The sequence below is a fragment of the Lingula anatina genome, chromosome 1 (genome assembly GCF_051362555.1).
Source record: "Lingula anatina isolate TDL-2025a chromosome 1, LinAna3.0, whole genome shotgun sequence".
Lineage (NCBI taxonomy): Eukaryota > Metazoa > Brachiopoda > Lingulata > Lingulida > Lingulidae > Lingula > Lingula anatina.
The window spans coordinates 37,360,234-37,382,311 of NC_141767.1; the positions used below are offsets into that span (position 1 = coordinate 37,360,234).

Here is a 22,078-nt window from a genome sequence, read left to right on the forward strand (position 1 = left end):
GCTCATTCAACTATGTACTTTTATTTCAGTTTGTCATCGCATTATTATTTCAGATGTATAGGCAAAAAATAGCCTCTTCATTTTAAATTTTTGGGCAGAAAATCTACTGTTCCTTTAAAACAAGGGTCTCTTGCATCATTGATGATAGTTAGTTCGTACACATGATCACGTATAGCAGCATGGTCGTTCACAAAATTGCCTCCTATGACTTAATGTTGGAACATATTTGACATGTCAGATTAGGACCAATATACCGTGTTTTTTTTTTTTTTTTTTTTTTTTTTTTTTTTTTTGCATTTGTCATTAACGCTTAAATGGCGCTAATTCCACCCTCCTCCCCCAAAATACATATAGACAAAATTATTTGGTCGAAATGACTGAAGCATTCGAATAGATCAAAGGGTTATCGCACTTTTATCACCATGATTGAGGAAAAAACACTTGTTGGGCGCCCCATTGATAAAGCCAGAGAACCTGTGACCACATATAAACGAGAAGAGATTGATTAACCCGATTAACCTTCAGTGAAGTGTCCTTCAAACATTTGGAACACGATGAGGTCTGTAGTAATTTATGGCCATTTAGAATTGCTTGTTTTACGTGTGTTTTACGGCATTGATAATCTCCCTTTTTTCCTCTCTCTCTCTCTCTCTCTCTCTCTCTCTCTCTCTCTCTCACACACACACACACACACACACACACAGAGGAACTTTCACTAGTACTGTTGTTAGATGTCTTGTCTATGACTCTCTGATGGTTAGATTTAAATCACCAGGCAAAAAAAACGACATGATCTTTATTTCCTGAACATTTTTGATCAGACTCCTCAAACTGCACTTAAGGAAACAAAATTCCATGTCTTCCTTCACTCAGAGGAATAAGGAAAATAATGATCTGGTGGATCCAATTCCGTCGATTGAAGAATTAGACGTAAATCAGTGTGATATCTTATCGTGGAACGGTGCAAAGGCGATGAGGGATTATGAAAGCATTAGCTCCTGGTTTGATAGAGAGATGCTCATATTCCTGGGTCATTTACGTTTTATTCTGGGTACCTTCAACATATAATGGTCGCGATATCGACTGTCGATATGCTCTTTTTATAGCAAGATTCTGATTCTGTTTTGTTTTTATCACACATCGCGCTAGCGGGCCTTTTGTAATTTCTTTTAACGGCATTCATAAAAATCTCTAACCATAAAAACAGTGCGGGTAATCATTCATAACGTCTTGTCCATGAAATAGTGCGGATAGTCGCTCCTAGGTGCAATTACTTTTTTTCTGTATCGTGCAAAAATCACATTTTCGACTGTAAACAATTGGCACTTGAATTAAAATGTTGTTTTGTAAGTGCCAGATCGAAGTATGCATTGACGGGCCTGGGTGAATCACTGACCATTGTCCTTTAAATGGTATAGTTTCCAGATGTCATGGTATAAAGGGTTGTAAAATAATTCAATCTAAAGGAAAAGAGCATATGGCACGTGTTTACTTGCGTCTAGTTGATAGCATGATTAATGGTGTATGTTGTGTAAAGTACACAGAAGAATTAATTAGAAGATGGCCACTTGATTGGACAGGAAGCTTAAGACGTCTGAGGCACCATTCCATGGTCATTGATTTGAATTTTGGAACAGATACCATAAATCAACTGGGGTTTTTATCAGACACGAGTTTTTGCTCTTTTTGAAAATTTGAATTTCTGCATTTCTGCGGAATTTCCGCCCCAAAGGCCCATTGTAACAAATACATTAAAATTCTGTTGTAATTAATCCATTTGTCCGGCGACGTGTTAAAAGCTGAAATGGGGTAATTACCTTAATAGCAATTGCCCAGAACTGTATAACCGAAGAAAGATATTTGAAAATTTTGTTTTATCGGTACAGTTAGAAATCTGTGTAACTCCCGATTAAAACAAACATGAACAATGCCTTACAAACCACTTGATTCGAAATTTAGTTACCAAAGATAAAGAAGTAAATGGAATTTAGCATTGGAACCAATACATTGGTTTACCTAGTCCCAAGGTAAATGGATTATACGAGACATGACATCCACATAGCCAGGGTTCTGTAAGTACAATTGTGCTGGGAATGCTAATTACTTAACACCACAACAAAGCGGTAGATGGTTATCAGGAAATTAAACAGAAAGTCAGACAAGGTTAACTTTCTGTGTAAAACATGTTCAGAGTCTCTGCTTAGGAACCTGATGTGCAATAAAAAACATGTACCACTGTTAGCCAAGTCAGATAAGGGAGACACCAAGGTTCCAGAGCCGTTTACCGTTTGTTCACAAACTGTGAAGATCTTGACTAGCTGTTTCTCTGTAGACATTTTCCCTAGGCTACAGGCCATAGGCTGTATATTGAATGCCGTGTCATATATTGTTTGATACGACTTATGCATCACCCCCTTTCACGGTTCCATCATGCTGCTTTTCCGGAAGCTTTCGTCTATGGCAATGCCTTGCAGGAATTAGATCAAATACTTTGGGCCCATAGCGAATAAGAAGGACGACACATGGACGCTTTACATTAAGTATAAATGCACCAAAGTAATTCTGAGTACATAAAAACGCCCTGAACATCATCTCTTACTACCTCTAGAATACAGACGTTTTGACATAGCTGGAACATGGCATTCAGTAAAAAAAAAAGCTGAAACGAATTTCATGCCATTAAGGTTATAAAAAAATCTACTTGTACGAGAACAAATGTAATGTCTGAAGTAATACATATTCTTGCTTGTTTTTATGATATCCTGTCTGTAAGCCAATTGGAATGTTCTAATTTTAAGAAAATATGACTTAAAATACAGTATCTGTAAAATTCACATATGCCCCATTGCAAAGATCGAATAAATGCCGTACTCCTTGGAGTGGCCAAGGAATGTTTTTTAAAGAAAGGCCGTATGCAAGCGTGCAAAAGATATTTCAGAAGGGATCCTCTCAATCTGGAATTGGGTTTTTAGACCGACTTTGCTTTTTGTGTAGATCATCACTAAAATGTTACATAAACAGTTCAGTCAAACCAGCGAAACAATGGCGTGGAGTGGCATCGAATGTAATATCAGTGGGCTACATGCATTATCGACAGCTTTTGAGTTGTTTTAGTCCACATTTTGGAAAGTCTTTTTTATCCACCCGACATACTGTATTACTAAAATCTGTTACGTTGAAGGGAAAGCTTTTCTTCCCAGATTTGTGGAGCGAGGATATCTCCGAAGACCAAACACCTGATGCTCAAGATCGTCACAGCATTTAACCATTTCCATTGTCAGTCTCTTAAACTTGATATTTGATTTCGTGTGGAGAATGTATCAATTAAAGGGAGTGTTTTCTTTTTAGCCTGATCCCGAGGGAATCGTCTATCCAATTATGACAAGCTTATGGGAGTCAACAACTGAAATGATAAGACCATTTCTTGAGAAATACACATTAGCGTCCATTAGTTCCATCAGCTCATTGTTGACGAATGATTGTTTTTGGTGTACATTCGAAACCAGGGGGAGGACTATTACTAATTATTTGGTAAGAAACCAATCTGAAGACACACAAAGAAAACACAGAAATCATAAGAAAAAGAATTCGGGTCTTAGCATGGTACCCAGACGCCATGCCGAAAGGATCCTTTCACCTCTTACGCAGTTATTTTAATCAGTTTGTTTCAGCACAATAATTCAATTCATGGCTTTATTAGCAATGGATCCAGGTTCATATTTGCCTTTTTTTTTCATAAAGCAACAGGCCAAAAATAAATGTTTTTATGCACCAAGAAAGAATCAGTAATGGGGGTTTTGACTCAATATGAAAGGTGTCAACGACCATTAGTGCATGGCTATTTATTCAAGTCGCTAAGATGGCATCTGCTCTCCCACATCGCATATTGCTTTTTAGAGGTCAAGTGGGCTTGCTCCAGAACGAGTTCATCGGATCCTATGGAGAAAAACGAAACATAACGAAATATGTTCTAAAACGAAATATATAGTACTATTATTGTCAAAAAATGTTTGCTTGTTTTTACTTCAGTATCTTTTTGGAAGTCACTGGCCGCTGTAGGGTTTGTGAGCATGCTTTGCGACGTTGTATTGAATGTGATAGGCGACTCTAAATTGGAGGAAATTGTATTTTCCATAATAACGTGGAATTGAATTTGCAAAATATTGATTTAGTGACAGAACACATTGACCATATCAGGTTCACGTAATATCCTTTAGAAGGTTAGAAACGTTTTGTTATTCACTGCCTGTAAAATGATGTAAAATCCAAAAACTATTTCCTATTGATTTTAAATGTCTTTATTTAAAAGTGAAAACAAAAATGAGCCTATATATCAAAGCGCCAACAGACAAAGAAAGATATGTGATCCTACTATCTAGGCTTTGAAGAAATGTTTATTGTTTGGATATAGCAAGGTATCCTTAGTTACAGTCATCGTTTCTCCATGCTTGCCACAAATTCAAATGTAGCAAATTGAGTAGATTAACTAATTTGTAGATAGGTGAATAAGTATGACAAAGGTAATTTTATTATACACCCCTGTATGTACCTTATACCCTTAACACATATACGGTAGTTATCAAATTGAATAGATTAACTAACAAATAGATAGATGAATAAGTATGTCATACACCTCCGTATCCATTTTATACCCTAAATACATATTAATATGTACGGTAGTTATGCACTACCACAAAGCTCTAGAGATTTAACCCCTGACTTGTAACGTTTTGGGTAACTGAGTTAATTGATTCCTATACCTTTAGTCTAAGTGCATAATGAACACATTGTTGACGGCCATTTTAGATTTTTGATAGTATAGCAGTATGATTCGAAATAGTTAAGGGATACATTTAGAGACAAATTTCTAGTGCATAATTGGGCTAAAGTAGTATGAATAAGGCTCATCTTTGCTAAAGTTTACATTTCTAAGGAAAATGTCGGCCATTTTGGATTTTTCATGTTTCCCATTTAGCGATTTTGTGGGACTTTTAGTATGATACTTTGGGGACCTCAAGGAAATACTTATAAAAATAAATTCTGTTGCAGTTTTGTAAAAGTTTACCCACAAATGCCCTAAGTATCTAGCCTTCACTTTTACCAGGTGTCATCAATCAGACACCAATCTGGCGGCGGACAGCGATGTTGCAACATTTGATGTTACCTGGATAGGTATTGGCCTTCAAATTAAAAAATAATATAGTAAAACAATTTTTGACTTTCGCTTTCAGTTAGCATGTTGTTTTGCAAACCTAAGCCAAAGTCAACAGTTGCACGATATTGATTCCAAACAACTGTTTTTATCATTTCAATTCCATGACTTATCATGACGTGACAAGGAAGTTTCCACTAATAAAAAAAGCGTAAATCATAGTTCCTTGAAAAAAACTGTACTTTGCGTTTTTTCAGATTAAAAGTTTATTCACTTTTGCAGCATGTATCTGAACTTGGCTCAATACGGTCTCCAATAAAGTCGCAACATGTCATTTCGGGCCGCGGTTCTCTATAAAGCGTACCTCCATGAAACATGAAAATAAGATCAATAATACAAATATGGTTTGCGTTTCATAGAACTTTCCTTACATGTATGCTTAATCTCCGGTCCTGGAAGGGATATTCCACACACTTTGACCACCGGTCAGGTACACCTAAATAAACTTTTGACCGATCAATACCGGAAGACCGCGGCTCACACAGCTAATTGTAATCTAATATTTACATGTGCCCTGTACGTAAGTGCTTATGTCCCAGCCGTGTTTTTACATACACCCTTCCGTCTGTCTCACTATTAATCAATAGCCTTTTTTTCACTGCATACTGTAAGTCTTTGGCATAATATGATTAAGAAAATGGAAAGTTTCTAAAAGATATTAACTCGATGTTTAGTATTTTACCTAGAATACAGTTTGCTGAACGTATTTATACAGCGAACTCAGGACGTTATTAGAACGTTACCATAACATAAAAATTACCAAAAGAAACGTTATGATAACGTTATATTATGGTAACTTTATAAAACGTTCTGTGTTTGCTTTGCTGGGGAGTCATAACGGTGTAGGTTACACCAGTCTCTTCGATGTGGGTTAGTGTAGCCCACTACAGAAATGTCCTTTTCTCGATGTCGACACATATATGTATCATTTATTGCTTATCTCTGCTTGTGGTAAGAGTTCACATCGTTGATGCACATACGCATCTACACATACCCATTATATTGTAGCAATGACAAAATTAATCAAGATGTCGGTCAAAATAAGATTCTAATATGATCGTTTTAATCAGCCCCATACAGCGGTATCCGATTTCCAGCATAGCTGATGGTAAAAGATAATAACCATCAGGCTATGTACAAAATTTAGAGAATCGGCTATCATCTGGTTTTAACTGGACTTCCTACCATACCTTAAACATAATACTATTTTGATGATAAATGGCAAATATCTATCAAGGGTTGGAAATGACAATTTCGCTTATTAGTGCGTTTTTGGACGGACAACGTTCGAACACAAGAGCTAAAACAAAAACTTTAAATCGTTCGTATGGAATCGGAAGCATTTTTTATGCCAGAATCAAGATACGATCACTGCGCAGCTACATGATAGCCCGTGAATAGTACCAGTACCAACACTCTTCATAAACGAACGAACGCATTGCACATTTTTAATAAAATATTCCATTGGTGGAAAGAGAGTATCAAGAACGTGTTGTGGTCCAAATCCCCCCCTTCCCTGTACATATTAAAAGTAAAGTGCATTTTGAACACATTTAGTATATATTATTTCTCTCCATAGTAAAACAGATGCTGAATCCATCGTTCTGTTTTTAAGAAGTGAGCTCGGTCGACCCATCAGATATCCGCGCTTAACGACATTTTTGTAAAAAGGCCTCGAGAGAATATCCGAAGAAGAGTTCAGCTGTTAATCCAAAATAAGATTAGGGAAAATGAGAACATAGTTGAACTTTTATATCTACTAATGAAGAAAATCTCCGTTCTACTTTATTGTGTCGTATTCATACATAAACATCTGGGAGGAAGGGTTTTCTTATGTCACACCGTAAAGAATGCAGTTTAATGGGATCACTCATAACTGTTGACATTGAGTGTCTCACTTGCTGCCATATATAGTGAATCAACATTTGCAGTCGACAACTTGTTCGATGAGAAACATGAGCAAAGGAACCGCTTACGTAAGTAAATGTAGGTCAAGGCCACGGACCACAATCTTTGCTTTGGGAATGTTTTTTGAAAATGCTTTAGAATTTTTGTCATTACAATAAAAATAAGTCTTCTTGGAGGATGACTCAGTAGCTAACAGCGCTCTTCCGGCGCTCCTTTCCTTACTTATCTATAAAATACAACCGAGTCCAGATAAAAACCATTCAGAATTAAATGTATAGTTAAGTATGGGTGGAATTGGATATGATGAGCATGAAAAATATGTACGATGTAATATTACTTTTGGGATATTTACTAGTACCTCTGCTCCTCAACTTGTGAGATTTGAAAAAGTGTCTAATTACCTCTTAAAAAACGGTCGCAAATAGCTCTCTTGGTCCACCATTGCGCACGTGAAAGGTAAAGCATGGCCTCTGGGACAAAATACTCCATGAAACGGGTTGTGAAAATATTTTTCACCTTAAAGACAAATACGTAGTTCACACTTCCCGTATACTAAAAATGAGAATAGAAATAAAATGGAATATTAAAATAATTGAAATAAGAACCGGAATTGAAAATAAACGCATATTCGAGATAAACGTTTGGTATAATTTTATAAATGTCATTTTCAGCCTCCACCAAAAAGGAGGCTTGTCTCATGTCCAACGTTTTCACAACTTTACATTGTTAACCAAGGCCCCTCGAAACAACTTGGTTATACAGTTAACTAAGTATTCAATAGTACCATATTTTGTCATTTAATGCTAACAAAATATAAATCTTTTCTCATGAATTTATGTCTTATGATATCTCTCTCCGCAAGATAAGGTACAGAACACGCGTGAGTCTTAATATTTATCCACTTGGTTGATTATTTAGATATCTTCCTTTGTTCATTCCGGGTTATCGACAAACAGCAGTGATTGAGTTGTACAATTTCCTACGCGACATTTCAGTGAGCTCTGCTGTAGGGTGGAAGCGCTGCTTTGCGTGCAAAAGGAAAAGGAAAAAGCAGCTGTACTTGACGCAAAGTTCGTTCATACTTGGTAAGATACCGTCTTTTACCATAACGTATATTTGCATGCTTTCAAAATTGTTTTTAAACGTTTTTCTATTTATCCCTGCTGAGTTGAGCTATTAACAACTGGTCCGAGTAGGTGGGCCTATTTATAATGTACAGACACCTCAGACCGAAGGTCATTAAACTCGATATTTTTGCCATATGCGATAACCTTGAAGTGATTTTTATTGTTTTTATATCTATTGCTATGTTAAACTTTCTAGTTTCTTACTCTTTGTTTGACATGAATAAAAATAAAAAGTATGGGCTATATAAGGTATTCCTCCTGATGTCATTTTGTCTTTTTCGCGAACACTTTGAACATAATTATTGTAACATGTTGTCATTCTCAGACTTGTCAAGACATTAGTTTAAGGGCCGTGCCATGTACCCCTTATTTAAAAGTAACCCATGGTAAGCATCGAAGTCTTAATTGAAACTCAGCGATGCTCAATCCACCTCATTTCACCTCTTTGTCTGTATAACGACCTTGGGCTGATCTTCCAAAGGGGAATATACAGTGGCGTGATCCATTAGATTCAATCTTTGCTAAAATTTGAAATACTCATATTCTTATTGCTGTCTTTGATGACCACGGTAATTCAATTTTCATTTTTCTTTGTTAACGCTCTAAGAAGGATTTCATGAACTTTTGACCGAAAACCAGCTCAATGGGGTATAGTATCAATTCGTCGGACATCGTTTGTTGTTTGTTGCTTTTATTGTCACAACTAATATTTTACCAATCACAAATTGCCCTTCACAGTTGCCAGCAATCACGGAGATGGATTTTTGTGTTCGAATATCACGCGTTGTAGTCTAGAAACGAAACAGATAGATTAATGTTGCAGTATAGGGTGCATGTAAACTTGCAAATATATTGCTGGTTCTTATATATATGGGGGCGCCATACGTAATCTACGAGTAACTTCACGCATGCTTTGATATTCAATCGCTTTAAACTACATTCGAGTTTCTAGAAAGCAGAATCGACTTTGAATATGAAACTAGGTGTTGTCACAAGAAGACGCACAAGATCAAAGAATGTCTACAAGTGATATGTAATCGTACTGCGGTAATCCATTGCTGTTTGTCACTTCGGCGCGTCTAATTGCTTCAAAGTCACACGGACTTTGAAAAGTAACCCATTGTTAGCTAATATATTTAGTGAGAATTATATGACAAAGGTGGAAGAAAGGTTACATTACGGTCATTGACATTACTTCCATATCATATTTATTGTAACATTCAAACGCGTTGACTTTAGGAGGGCGTTTATATAATAATAATAATAATAATAATAATAACAATAACAATAATAATAATAATAATAATAATAATAATAATAATAATTATTATTATTATTATTATTATTTATAGAACAGCTGATGTTTGACTTGTGCATCAGCACCACATTCACTGCTAACACTGCGGACAGGAAAATCTGTTACCTGTAACATGAGTAATGAGACAACCCCAGCAAATTCTGAGTCACGTAAAGACGTTATTAGAGCAATTATATCATGTTGTACGTGTATCACTCGAGTGATTTAAGAAGACAGTGATCGATTACAGGATAAAAAACACAACTTTTTGTTGGAGCTCAGAAAATGACGTATGCAACCAGACATAATCATATGAGACACGCAGACACGAGGGCACACTGCCAGTTTGGATAAGTTTTCTTGGTCTCAAACTTTGTCTAAGGGGCCATTCAGAATATATGATCCGAGTACTAACTGATCCGCCGACTAAATATGGCCGACCCCACTTGAAAAAGCGATGCCGCTAATTCCATGATGGTCTCCCCACCTCCACACGCGCCGTCGCTGCAGGGACCTAGCATTTAAACCTCGGAGCCACGATTTAATCCGTTTAATGGCGCGTGTGGAGGCGGGGAGACCATCGGGAATTAGCGGCAACGCTTTTGAAGTGTAGTCGGCCATATTTACTCGTCGGTTCAGTAAGTACTCGGATCATCAATTCTGAATGGCCCCTTATAAGTCTACATGTATGATGTTTGACAGTTTCCCCAAAACACTTGGTGACTTGGTGATACACTCATTATTGTGTATTTTCTGATATATAACATTGGCAAGAATAAGATGGGTAGTTGATCCATTTGAGAATATAAAAATTATGCAATGTTTTCAGTTATGTACTACATTTGTTTTTCCAACCTTGGAGATCAGATAAAATTCGAACGCCATACGTTTTATATGAGAAGTAAATACAAATAGCATTTGATGTCTGAAACAGATATAGGGAACAATATACTGTATTACTGTATATCTCCATGCATCCACGGTGTTATCAATAGTCATCCATTGGCACTGAACATTGCGAATATCTGATACATATCATAAAGTCTGCAAGAGATATTTCAGGTTGCAAAATGTTGCTTTTTTCGAACTTCTATCTCTCAGAAACTTGGATTCGCCTGTGGTAGTCACTGAGTTCCCAGATAGAAGTCACGCTCCATGCCCAGCGGTGGGCAAGCCAATGAGTGTGAAAAGAAGGGGCTACTGGTACCTTTGGTGCCTATGAGTCGCACCGAAAAGGGTCGAACCATGCATCTCCAATGTGAACTTAGTCCTACTGGCTTAATTAAGGCGAAAGGCATCACAGTTGTATTGGCGGACTGGGTTTAACGTTTATCGTTTAAGTGATTTGAGCAATTAAGCGGAAGAATTTTTGGTGCGCGCATGTGAGCGCTTTCGCGCGCGAGGAAGAATGTGTGCTAGTACGAGTAGTACGACTGCGCATTAGCAGAGAGAGAGAGAGAGAGAGAGAGAGAGAGATGAAGAGACTACATATCGATTGTCACTGATATGTGATTTACGTTCAAGTTCCCGTGTTCTCGAATAAACGATGTCATTGGTCTCTCGTCTGTACTTTTATTTAATTCACACCTAACACAACCCAAACTTTCTAGATGTTCCGTCTCTCAAAAGACCTTTTGACAAATAGTGATTTAGCAACCATACCTAGTTACAATAACAGACTGAGTAGAGATCCAATAAGCGTAATCAAATAGGAATGTTATTACGCAGTATTTTTTATTGGCAAAAATCGCTTATTCAATTAAATACTTCAGCAACCAAACCGTGATTGCGTTGTGGAATTGACATTATCTTGATACAAAAATACTATTCAACTTTATTTCCTTTGTATTGATGTTGTAAATTAAGAGGTATTATACAGTCCTTGCAATAAAATCATCTATTGCCTTGTGAAATACGAGTGAAAAAGTAGACAGGCCATTTGTTGGGAACCCGTTGATCGATCGCAGTCTCAATAGTTGCCAGCATGCGAGACCAGATCAAGTCCAGTTTATACGCAGCGGTTTCAGTAACACCAGAAGCGAGACCAGATCAAGTCCAGTTTACACGCAGCGGTTTCAGTAACTCCAGAATCAAAGGTTATCGACGAGACCAGATGTTCGTTATATCGAATTTTCCGATTCATCGACATTTCTGTATGCGAACCTTTATGGCGGATGTTGTATCAAATATTTTGAATTATCTGTCGGTATATGTATGTTTATGATAATACTTTTTATGGATACATTTTTTGTCGCTTTATATTTACTATTTCATCGAAAAGATAAGGCAATTTACGTAAAACCGATGTCGCCCAGCTTATCCCTCCCTCAAAAAAAGTATTTTATATGTATTTGTTGAGTTTTAATGCAGTGATTCGTCCCTTAAAAGAGCATCTAATGCAATTTGAGTCAGAAAAAAAATCTACACACGCCCCAATTCTCCCTAGATTTATAGCCCTACAATCTTGTTTGTAAACATGCTGGTATCTTAATTGCTTTGGCCAACAGCGATAAGTTATTTCCGTGACTGTTGGTGCTTGAAATAAAATATAAACATTATCGTAGGTGATATAAGGTATTGGCATGGGAAGTCAACATTACACGGCGGGGCATGTGTGGGTATAACATACAGGAACACTAGGGTTTTACGGTGAGATGTTCTATTAGTCTTAAATTTTTGGCCTGTCCCAGTAATTCTCGAAAAAATGAATAACCAAAAATGAAAAGCGTATGTGTTTGAGATTTGGGACTATGCACTCATAAATTGACCCCAGATATACACACTGGATTTTATATGAGGTCGTAAATTTTTGCAAGTGGTGGAAAGATGAAGCTGTAAAAAGTAATATTTCACCAAACTTTCAGCGTTAAAAAATATCACACCGAGGTAACTAAGGGCTGATACAAGTGCAGTAAATTAAAATTGAATCCTTAAATAGATTTGATGATTTTAGGAGGTTTCTGCTGTGAAGTAAATCTGCCCAATGACACTTTTAGAGCGTAGATCTGTCCAAGTTTCTTTCTCGAGTGGAAATTATTATTTCAAGATGAAAGGAGCTAGAGTTGATGCTATTTCAAATCATATGGGATATGTTAAGGTTCTAATAAAGCAAATTAAAAGCTGTCCCTCTTCTTTTTGATGTGACGCAAAAAGTTTTTATTAATAGCAGGGTCTGACGCAGACATTTTTTTGTAAATGTTAGCAACGGAGTATCTGGGATTGCTGCGCAGCCGTTGGGTTGGCCCTAGGATTACAACCAGATAAAATTTGCAAAATGAAAAAATAACTATTTTTGTTTAATAATTTCACAGATATCTCTTTTTCTCTACGTGTCATCCAGCCTGAGCTGAGCACACAGGTATGCAAAGGCAGGTCGGTGACAATAACTCCTTTACGGAAGTAACTAATCCCCTTTTATTGCTTGACACTTCTTAGCTTTTGCTAGCTATGCTTGGAAGTGATCCCCAGACAAATACGACAATATCTGGGCAAACTTGTTCTTTTCATTACATACAGGGAATCGTGCGTTAAGAAATAGAAAAAAGTAACGAAAATGTGTTTTACGTAGTATCCCAGTTATTTCAACTGTTATCTGGTCTTAGGTGTCATTTATCACTTGCATTCTTCAACGCTGAACCCGGAGAGAGAAGGTACTCAATTTGTGCTGGGCACTATTGTACGTTTTTATCCGAGCTTGCCTCGGTAAATACGTATATCATACCTGATACCAGCCCAATAACGTCGACAGGCTGGTCGCAACAGAATATTCTTATCACCGATGTTGTTAAGTAACTTATCAAACTAAGGGGCAGCGTTACAAACGGCTTAAAGCCCTTACACACCGGCTTAAGTGTGGCAATGATGTCGCAGTCGTAAAGTTAAAGTTTTGCTACACGTGTGATCTTCACACTGTGTATTAAACGTTTACGTCTCACCGGTATGCGTGCCGTATTTTCGACCGGTAATATTTTTTCTTACTTGACTTATGGGAAAAGCGTCGTTTAAAACCGATACAAAGGAACTCAGGTGTGGTGATAAAATCGTCTAATTACCGATGCACGGAATAATTCCATCTGCCCGGTAAAAGACGGCAACAAGCAGATTACCACATGCAATATCGGGAAAGGTTATGGCAAACATAAATCTTTGATAATAGTTCTTCCCCACTTCGCGATCAGCCGAGTGCGGATTGTTTGCTCGCTGTCAGCAGTCCAGTAAGAAGCTTAGGGAGACTTGTGACGTTTTGCTCTCAGAAACTCCCCTCCAGTCAGCAGCTTCTCAGATCAATAGCGACGTTTGGTTTCACTCCCAGTCGGGCCTTACCGTTTGACCCACCAGGCAGAGAGCGCGTTCAACTCTTTCTGGAGCTGATTCTTCAACTAGGTTGATTCTCAGAATTGTAACGGATTTCGAAATGACAGCTGCATAAAAAGAGACGAATCTTGTGTTGACGAACGAAAGAACTTCGATGATTACTTGAAAAAATTGTTGACTTTTCGAAGACCTACGTCCAATTAGAGAAGACACACTGAAAGTAAGATATTGCCATTTTATTGATTTCTCACTGCGTCTCTTTTTCAGTTGGGGAACTATCTAGTGGAAACGGCCGGTGAAGTTATGGTGAAGATTTGACAAGATAAGCCGGACTTTACAACTGAGAACATATGCAGCGCATTGCAATGGGTGATAGCGGTAGATTGGCGCAGTTCCCCGTCTTCGACAACGATTCATTTGGCGATAGGTATACTTTTACCACAAGTGGCTTTTACCCCAATGCCACCAATGAGACAGGAAACACAACCGAACCAGAAGAACAATCGGCAGTTGTTCTAATTTTCAAAGGAATCGCAATGGCGATGATCATGCTGGCAGCTGTGTGCGGTAATATACTTGTGATTGTGAGCGTGATCCGATTTCGAAGATTACGAGTGATAACGAACTGTTTCATAGTTTCCTTAGCATTTGCTGACTTGTTGGTAGCTATTCTTGTTATGCCTTTCAATGCCATACAGGAGCTAGCAGGAAAGTGGATATTTAAAGACAGACTTGTATGCGATATATTTAATGCAAACGATGTGCTTTTCTCGACCGCTTCCATATTACATTTGTGTTGTATAAGCATGGATCGTTTCATAGCCATTATGCATCCTCTTCATTATGAATCTAGTATGACCAAAACACGAGTTGCAATAATGTTGACGTTAACTTGGGGTGCGTCAGCGACCATATCCTACATCCCAATCCACTCTCAGTGGTACACCACGCCCGAAAACTACAAAGAAATGCTGCGGCATCCAGAGACTTGTGCATTTATTGTGACCAAAGTGTATGCTGTGATATCTTCGTGTGTGTCGTTCTGGATACCATGCTCCATCATGGTGTTCACCTACCTGAAGGTGTACCGCGAGGCGCGGAGACAGGAGAAGCAGATCCACGCCCAAACCACCCACTACGCCCGGGGCTCCATCAGCACCGACGGCAGTAACAGCAGCGGTGGGCAGGTCAACGGAACGGCTTCAGAAGCCTGGAACAGTTCCTTTGCCCGGCATGGCGAGAGTGATTCGGGAAGGGACAGGCGGAGAATGAAGCGCGAACACAAAGCGGCAAAGACACTAGGAATAGTAATGGGGGCGTTTGTCCTATGTTATCTGCCATTTTTCTCTTGGTATGTTATAAGCACAATGTGTGACTGTGACACCCCACCTCTGGTGGTGGCGACTTTGTTCTGGATCGGATACTTTAATAGCTGCTTAAACCCAATCATTTATGCTTACTTCAACAGAGAATTTAGAAACTCTTTCAAAAAACTCTTAGGTTTGGACACGCGATGTGGCAAAAGGCGTCACGGATCGGCGCGGCATTCATTCGGCCGGAATCACGTCAACCGAACGTCTGTTAAAAGCATCCAGCGCCCCTCCGTGGACTGCTCCTGACAGTTAATAACACGCCCCCAGGGGAAGGCGCAGTCACCAGGAAAGGCCACCGGTAAGTTGATATCAATTTTTGCTACACTTTAATTAAGTCTTATTCTACATTAGGCCTCTGCTCCGTGGTGCAGCAATTTATTGGTATTTGCTTTCAGACCAGAAATGCACTTTTGTTAACTGTGATTTATCGCAGCGACTGTAAAAATCAATTAAGCGATTAGGCACACACAGCTTACAATCAGAGTCAGAGCCGTGATAATTGAACTGGGAATAAACACTTCCGGAACTCAATTAGAACGTTTTCCTATTTTGACCCAGAGGGACAGCATTTTATTTTTTTTTTATCTACCAAATTCAACTTGTCCCCCTTTTTTGGCAAATTCTGAGCTTTGGGAAAACAACATTACATCAACTGTTTTCAAAAATAATTTTTTTCACTGACTGGCCTAACATACAGTCTTAGGAGTCGTTATTGGCACTTCTTGGAATTCTGCAGTTAAGGTCATTTCAAATTGCCTGAACGCCCATTTTCATATTTATTAACACATGTGAACGGTTTTTAAGCTATAAACCCACTGTTCCGTGCATTCATAAAAACATTAAATCTGTCAAAAAATTATGATAAAATTTTGAACCCCCAAGTAAAAACAAATCACCGACATAAAATGTTTAGATGGTCAAAAAAACCGACAGGTAATCATTTAATTATCAACATAGCCGCGATATTGACATTCCTGTGGGTCGTGGTCTCCTGCAGATTCACTCTAAATTTAATGTACCGGGTTAAGAACAGGGGCAAGTAGAAATACCATTACTACCCAGTTAATATACCACAAGATAGAACGTGAGCACTTTCTTTATAGATCCATTTGTTTGCGTCTTATCAATTATTCGACAGCTTGTGGCCCCATTTCCTCTTAAGATTTGGTGTGGGTCATTCTGCAATAAAGTACTTATGGAAGAAGCAATGTTGGGCAAGTACCGGTATCATTGGGGAAAAGCTCAAGCTTGGTTGCCAACAACAAACAACATTGGTGTGAGTCATGAATGGGAGACCAAAGTTCTTGCGATCATGACCACATAAAATATAGATATAGTGCATAGTGTTTTTTATTCTAGCTGCAGAAATTGTATATTCTCTGTACTTCAATTACTTAAACTGGATATAAGGAAACACGTCTAAAACACTTCAGTACATAGCCTACGCGAAAGCTATATGAGCAAAATCGTTAGATTCTCTGATCAAACTGGAAAAACACCGGATCGTGACTCTTAGACCGTAAATCCCAGTGGTTTCTTGCACTTTGTTCATGAATCCCATACCTTATCAACACGTCTTCTTACATTACATGCTGCACATAGACTTGGCCGTCATGACAAGCAAGCAGTGCTGTATGTCGGCTTTGTCGGATTAAGTCTGAAGAACAAATACCCTATTCATGCAATTTCAAAACTTCAACACATATAAGCCGATTTAGGTGATTAGTGAAACATATGAGTCCGTCTAGTGTTTATTTGATCTTTCATTCGATCCCTCCAATATAGGTTTATTTGAATCGCGCAGATAAAGAGATCACCTCAAATTTCAGATGTTAATTTCTCGAAAAATCACCGCCATAAATGCAAAGCATTCAGCTAAGTAATACGTTTCGGACACCTAAGTTTTGACTCAGCACCTCTGGTATTTATGCCATGTACCTCAGTTGAAAAACAGCATAAAAAAGAGATTGGATTTAGTGTTTTGTTAACTCCTGGATGACAGCCTGTCTCTGATGGTCACAAGCTGCATCTTGACGACATTACAAGATCCAACAGGAATGTGGTATCATACACCATACACTTAGAAAAGTCCGAATGCATTTCAAACAGGTTGGGTCCCAATTAACAATAAAGAAGAAAATATAGATGAAATTTATGTGGTCGTCTTCAGGACGTGAAACGGTTTATGTCAAAAATGACTACGTGCTCTTTTTAAGAAGGCGAAATACCAATCAAGTACCCGTTCTAATAGGAGACTGCTGACAATGAAACGATCGGTTTGGGCACTTCGTTTTAGGACTATGGTATTTGTATTTATATATCTACGAAATAAAAACGTTTTAAACACCGAAAGCAATACCATGGGATAGTAATTACCTTAATTCTAATGGGGATCGAAAGATACTGAGTGTTTTAGAAATCAAAACCATAAAAGCTGGCCGTCTTTTATCCACTCGATATACTCATCGATATCATTGCCCGCGTCATGTTTGGCACCAAAAGTGAGCGTATTAGGATGTTTCTTGGAAAAAATGCAGAAGTAAAGGGTGACCCCACGTACGCCCCAACGTTTGAATTACTAGGATTATAGATAAATGTGATGGTATGAGGTCGTGTATCGTACATGTTGATTAAGCTTAACATTCATTTCTTTGCCCTAATTACATTCACTCCAAAATTTAATGGATAAATAAATTAACCAATCGATAAATCAATACAACTGAAATAAGGAGTAAACAATTAAACTCTAAAATATGTTGTATTTTTAAGTAGGCTATGGATCCCATAAGATCGTTCTCTTTATGGTTTTGTTTTAGCCAAATGTAGCAATTCGATTGGTCAATTGGTAATCTCCAGGCAGTGGCGACCCAGAGGTCTTCTGCCGCCATTTTAATATTTCTTTGTTTTGAAGTAACACTGAGAACATTTAAGATGCAAGTTTTCCTTAAAACATAAACTATGGGGCAATCGCATTGGAGGAAAAGAAGTATCGCTGTAAAGTTCATATGTACTCTATTCAAATCTGTTTGGAATAACCTTTCTTCGTGAAAGAGCAAAACGGTCATAAACTCAAGAATATTAGCAATAACTTTTCCTTCAGTTATGCATGTATTTATAGGTTTTTTAACCAGAGACGTGGTTTCTATTTAAAAATCCTGCCATTGGCTCGAATTCATATGTCCCCAATTTAAGAATTACACTGGATTCTAGTAAATCTTCCACGTAACTTTTTACAGCTGTTCTCGTTAGTTTAACATAGTATCCATAACGTGTCTCAAGCATAAATCTTGCGTGTCTTGCGTGTGCGTATATCTTAAGATTCGCTGAATTTTGCTGTTTACAGGCTACAAATCTGTTTATGGGTACCTTACGGGATGCCTGACTGGTTGTTAATGTCGAACAGTTGAACCGTGGCATGTAAGCCTCACAATGCTTCTGAAAATACAACGTTATTACCAGAGACTCTCTGCCGGTGTTCTACAAGTTTTAGTGGCCCAGATGAATTAACGTCCCTACCAATACCTGTTGCATATTCTGAAAGGAGACGATTGCTTAAATGCAATGCGTTGTTTAGAACAAACAAAATACACTGTGCTTACTGCTCATTTTGACATTAGGGACGTTATGCAAGATTAAACGTGAAAAAAATGAATGCTCGCCTTCAGATTGTTGACAGTTTCAGTTGCGAGCAATTATAGATAAGATTTAGACGAAATCGTCAACAATATGATCCTAAGAAGTCTGGTTACGATTTCTGGGAATATTTCACTACTTGCGGTGCAGTTGTTGAGGTGTCAGTAGTCATGTGTTACCGAATTTGTTGGCGCTTGGCACATTCTTTATTTCTGTTTAGCTTCGAGATATGGCTGATTATACCTTAACTTTCAAACCTCTGAGAGAGAGAGAGAGAATACCAAAAAAGAATCCATGACATCTAGATGAATGCACTTAAGTTTGCCCTTGTATAGGGAACAGCTATACATCCAGGTCAGGCGCTCTTTAAACGCTGCCCTCGCTTGTCCTTACAGTGTGAAGGCAAGAGAAAAATATATATGGCCTCAAAAAAGCCACAACAGGTGTGAAAGTTATTCCTGATCAAAACTGTGAGCGTAATTATTCATCACATTTCGAGCGAAACCTCCTTGGTGCACGACATGAATCAAACTGATGAGGAAATGGTATGCCTTTTATGTGGCTTCGACCCTTGATGCTGCGAGCGTGATTCGACAGAAGTGACTGTTTGTTTGATTGGGAAGACTCGACAACATTTGTGTGTGACGTATCCTTAAGATGGAGTGTTCTTTTCGGTTTGTTGTTTGGCGATTGTCTGTCATGCGAACTTAACAAGATCTTGTGTCTGCATTAATGTCTACGCTGCCTCAGATTGCGTTCTCATTAATTTTAAAAATGAAAAATAAAAGTGCATCTCCAGTATTGATTTTGTGGACTCGATGGAAGAGATCTAGAAATAATTTTGAATCTGAACATTTGACTGCTGTCGACTGTTATCACAGGCAAACATACTCTGTTGTTGTGTTCTTATTCATTTTTTGTTTTTTCTAAGATTCCAGAAACAAAACACACACGCACACATACAAACTTTAATTTTTTTCTTCAGCCACTAAAATCGTCCTACGTGTTTTATCAAATAACGAACCGAGTCAGCGATTGAAAATCAAAACCAACCGAATACAAAATAAATACTAAGTAGTAGACGCTAAATTTATGAAAGTATTTAATTTTTAGAATATTCCTCAAGTAAAATACCGTTATCGCTTATAAACATAAACCACTTTTTACATAGTACCAATAAAGATATATAATGTTTTAAATGCGACTACATTTTCGACTCCCGGGGCTAAAAAAGTTTGTTGTCTATTTCATTGTTTTCACCTGCGTCATCATCATCATTACTTTCCAGCAAATTGAAAATGACTAAATATTGATTAATGGCAGAAGCAATAAGGTATTATTGTGTAACGTGCTGTCATTTCTTCGTGGTGTTGTCAGAAAGGAGAGACACCGGTCTGCTAAATGTTGAATGGCGTGTCTTATTAGATGAAGTGCGTGACAGGTGTGTCTTTTATTACTTCCCTGATCAGTGTTTGTTTACCTTTGATGGAGAAATAATAGAGAGACCGTTGGATTTAGTAGTCTACTGTGAAATGCTTAAGTACCACACACAATATTTTGGTATTACATTGTCATTTGTGTTCAGTAAAACATCGGTAACAACGCCAGTAAATGGAGATAGTAAAGTTAAAAATTTTAAGATATATAAGTGGTTTAACAAATAAATTTAAATTTCCACAAATGGAAATCAAGATATAACACTCGCACAAACACACACACACACACGCATACGCATATGTATAGTATATGTAATATGGTTCGCACAATCGCGTGGATACGATTTCCTATCAAAGTCCAGCATATTTCCATTTCCTTTCTGACATAGTTTATAAAATGACCTATCGATATTAATTCTCATACAAAATTCTCATACAAAATACGCAGTATCCTTAATTGGTCCGACGAACATGTCCGCGACAAGGGGTTCACCCAGCAAGTAGCGAATATTTTATATAAAAGGCTTCCAGGCGATTCGCGTGTCAATTTCATCCTTTAAGATATTATCTACTCATGATGGCTAAATGAAGTAATCTAAATGGACGTATCATAATTACGTGTCGACCATCTAATATCTCGGCGAAAATCTCAAAGTGAATTAGTCTATCAGCAGGTTAATGACTTATGGACTGCAAATATTGATTGGTTTTATTCAGTGATTAGTGTGAGTGAAAACACGAATTAGGCACAATGAAAAGACACTACGATCATTTTAAAGTATGGCACCAAGTACGCTGTCGGATCTAGACTACAACTTTTCCATTTCTTCTTCTTCTTTTTTATTTATTTTATTTTTTTTTTTGTCAGCGTATGGATATTTTTAATTTCCTAACCAGGGTCAAATTTTCGAGGTTTATAAAATGGTTTGGTTAGCTAACGACCGTTGACATTACTGGCTGTTCTCTTTTTGGGGTGAGCGAACAAATGGGTTTGTTCTTATAAAACAAGCATTGTCATTGTGGAAAGCCTGGTCCTTAGAAGTATTCCACACAGGCCTCTATTGCCTTATTCAAAAAAAGATTCAGCCACACTGTGAAGTCATATTTGCATATTACCACGGGGCAGTGACATAACAAGCCCCTGGCGTACAAGTGTAATGGTGTGCAAACACGACTCTGATACGTTTATGTTCACATTTGGCACTGTGGACAAACAGCGGTATCGCTGAATCCAAACAAAAACGTCGTAACCGACTGATTGTCCAATTAATTGACTTTTATGACGCATGTCCCAGTAGTAAGATCCATCAGTGACGTGGTTATCTTTACGATCCTCTTGCCACTTGGTCGAACCGCATCTCAAACCCAAAAGGCCCAACATATCTGATTAGTTCTAGCTATCCGTGGCAGATCTCACAGATCGTGTAGTCAAAGTTCAGGCCATGCCAGTGTCATCTTTGACATTGCTTACCGTTATGACACGGCGAAGTGTCACACTACTGGTAATCTGACCTTTTTTTATAGACACATTTAACATGCGATAACACAAAAGTAAAGTAGATTTCTGTGATATTGCGTAGATCGCCAGTGCGGTCGCCAGCCCAACGATAGGACACCTTAGTTAAAGGAAAACAGCCGTTTCGGGAGTGGGTGCCATTTCAGTGTACATGAAGATTGTCTTATCATAACAGAGGAATAATGACGTCAAGTTTGGCTATCCAATATTACTGTTGCATGTTTGAAGGGATCATTACAGAGGCTACCAGTGCGTTAGAGGA

General features: G+C 38.0%; 1 protein-coding gene across 4 annotated transcripts in view; it reads left to right on the top strand.

Annotated features, from left to right (window-relative positions):
* Window positions 1-22,078, top strand: part of LOC106158035 (octopamine receptor beta-2R) — a 43,876-nt gene that overhangs the window by 9,556 nt on the left and 12,242 nt on the right. For 2 of the 4 annotated variants that reach the window (XM_013533870.2, XM_087000496.1), the window contains exon 2: window positions 14,126-15,529. In XM_013533870.2, the coding sequence (XP_013389324.1) occupies window positions 14,209-15,477 (1,269 nt within the window). In that variant the 5' untranslated portion in view covers window positions 14,126-14,208 and the 3' untranslated portion in view covers window positions 15,478-15,529. Of the gene's footprint in view, window positions 1-12,118; window positions 12,194-13,380; window positions 13,928-14,125; window positions 15,530-22,078 lie in introns of those variants that run through there. The other 2 variants (XM_013533869.2, XM_013533868.2) reach the window with 2 other exon arrangements.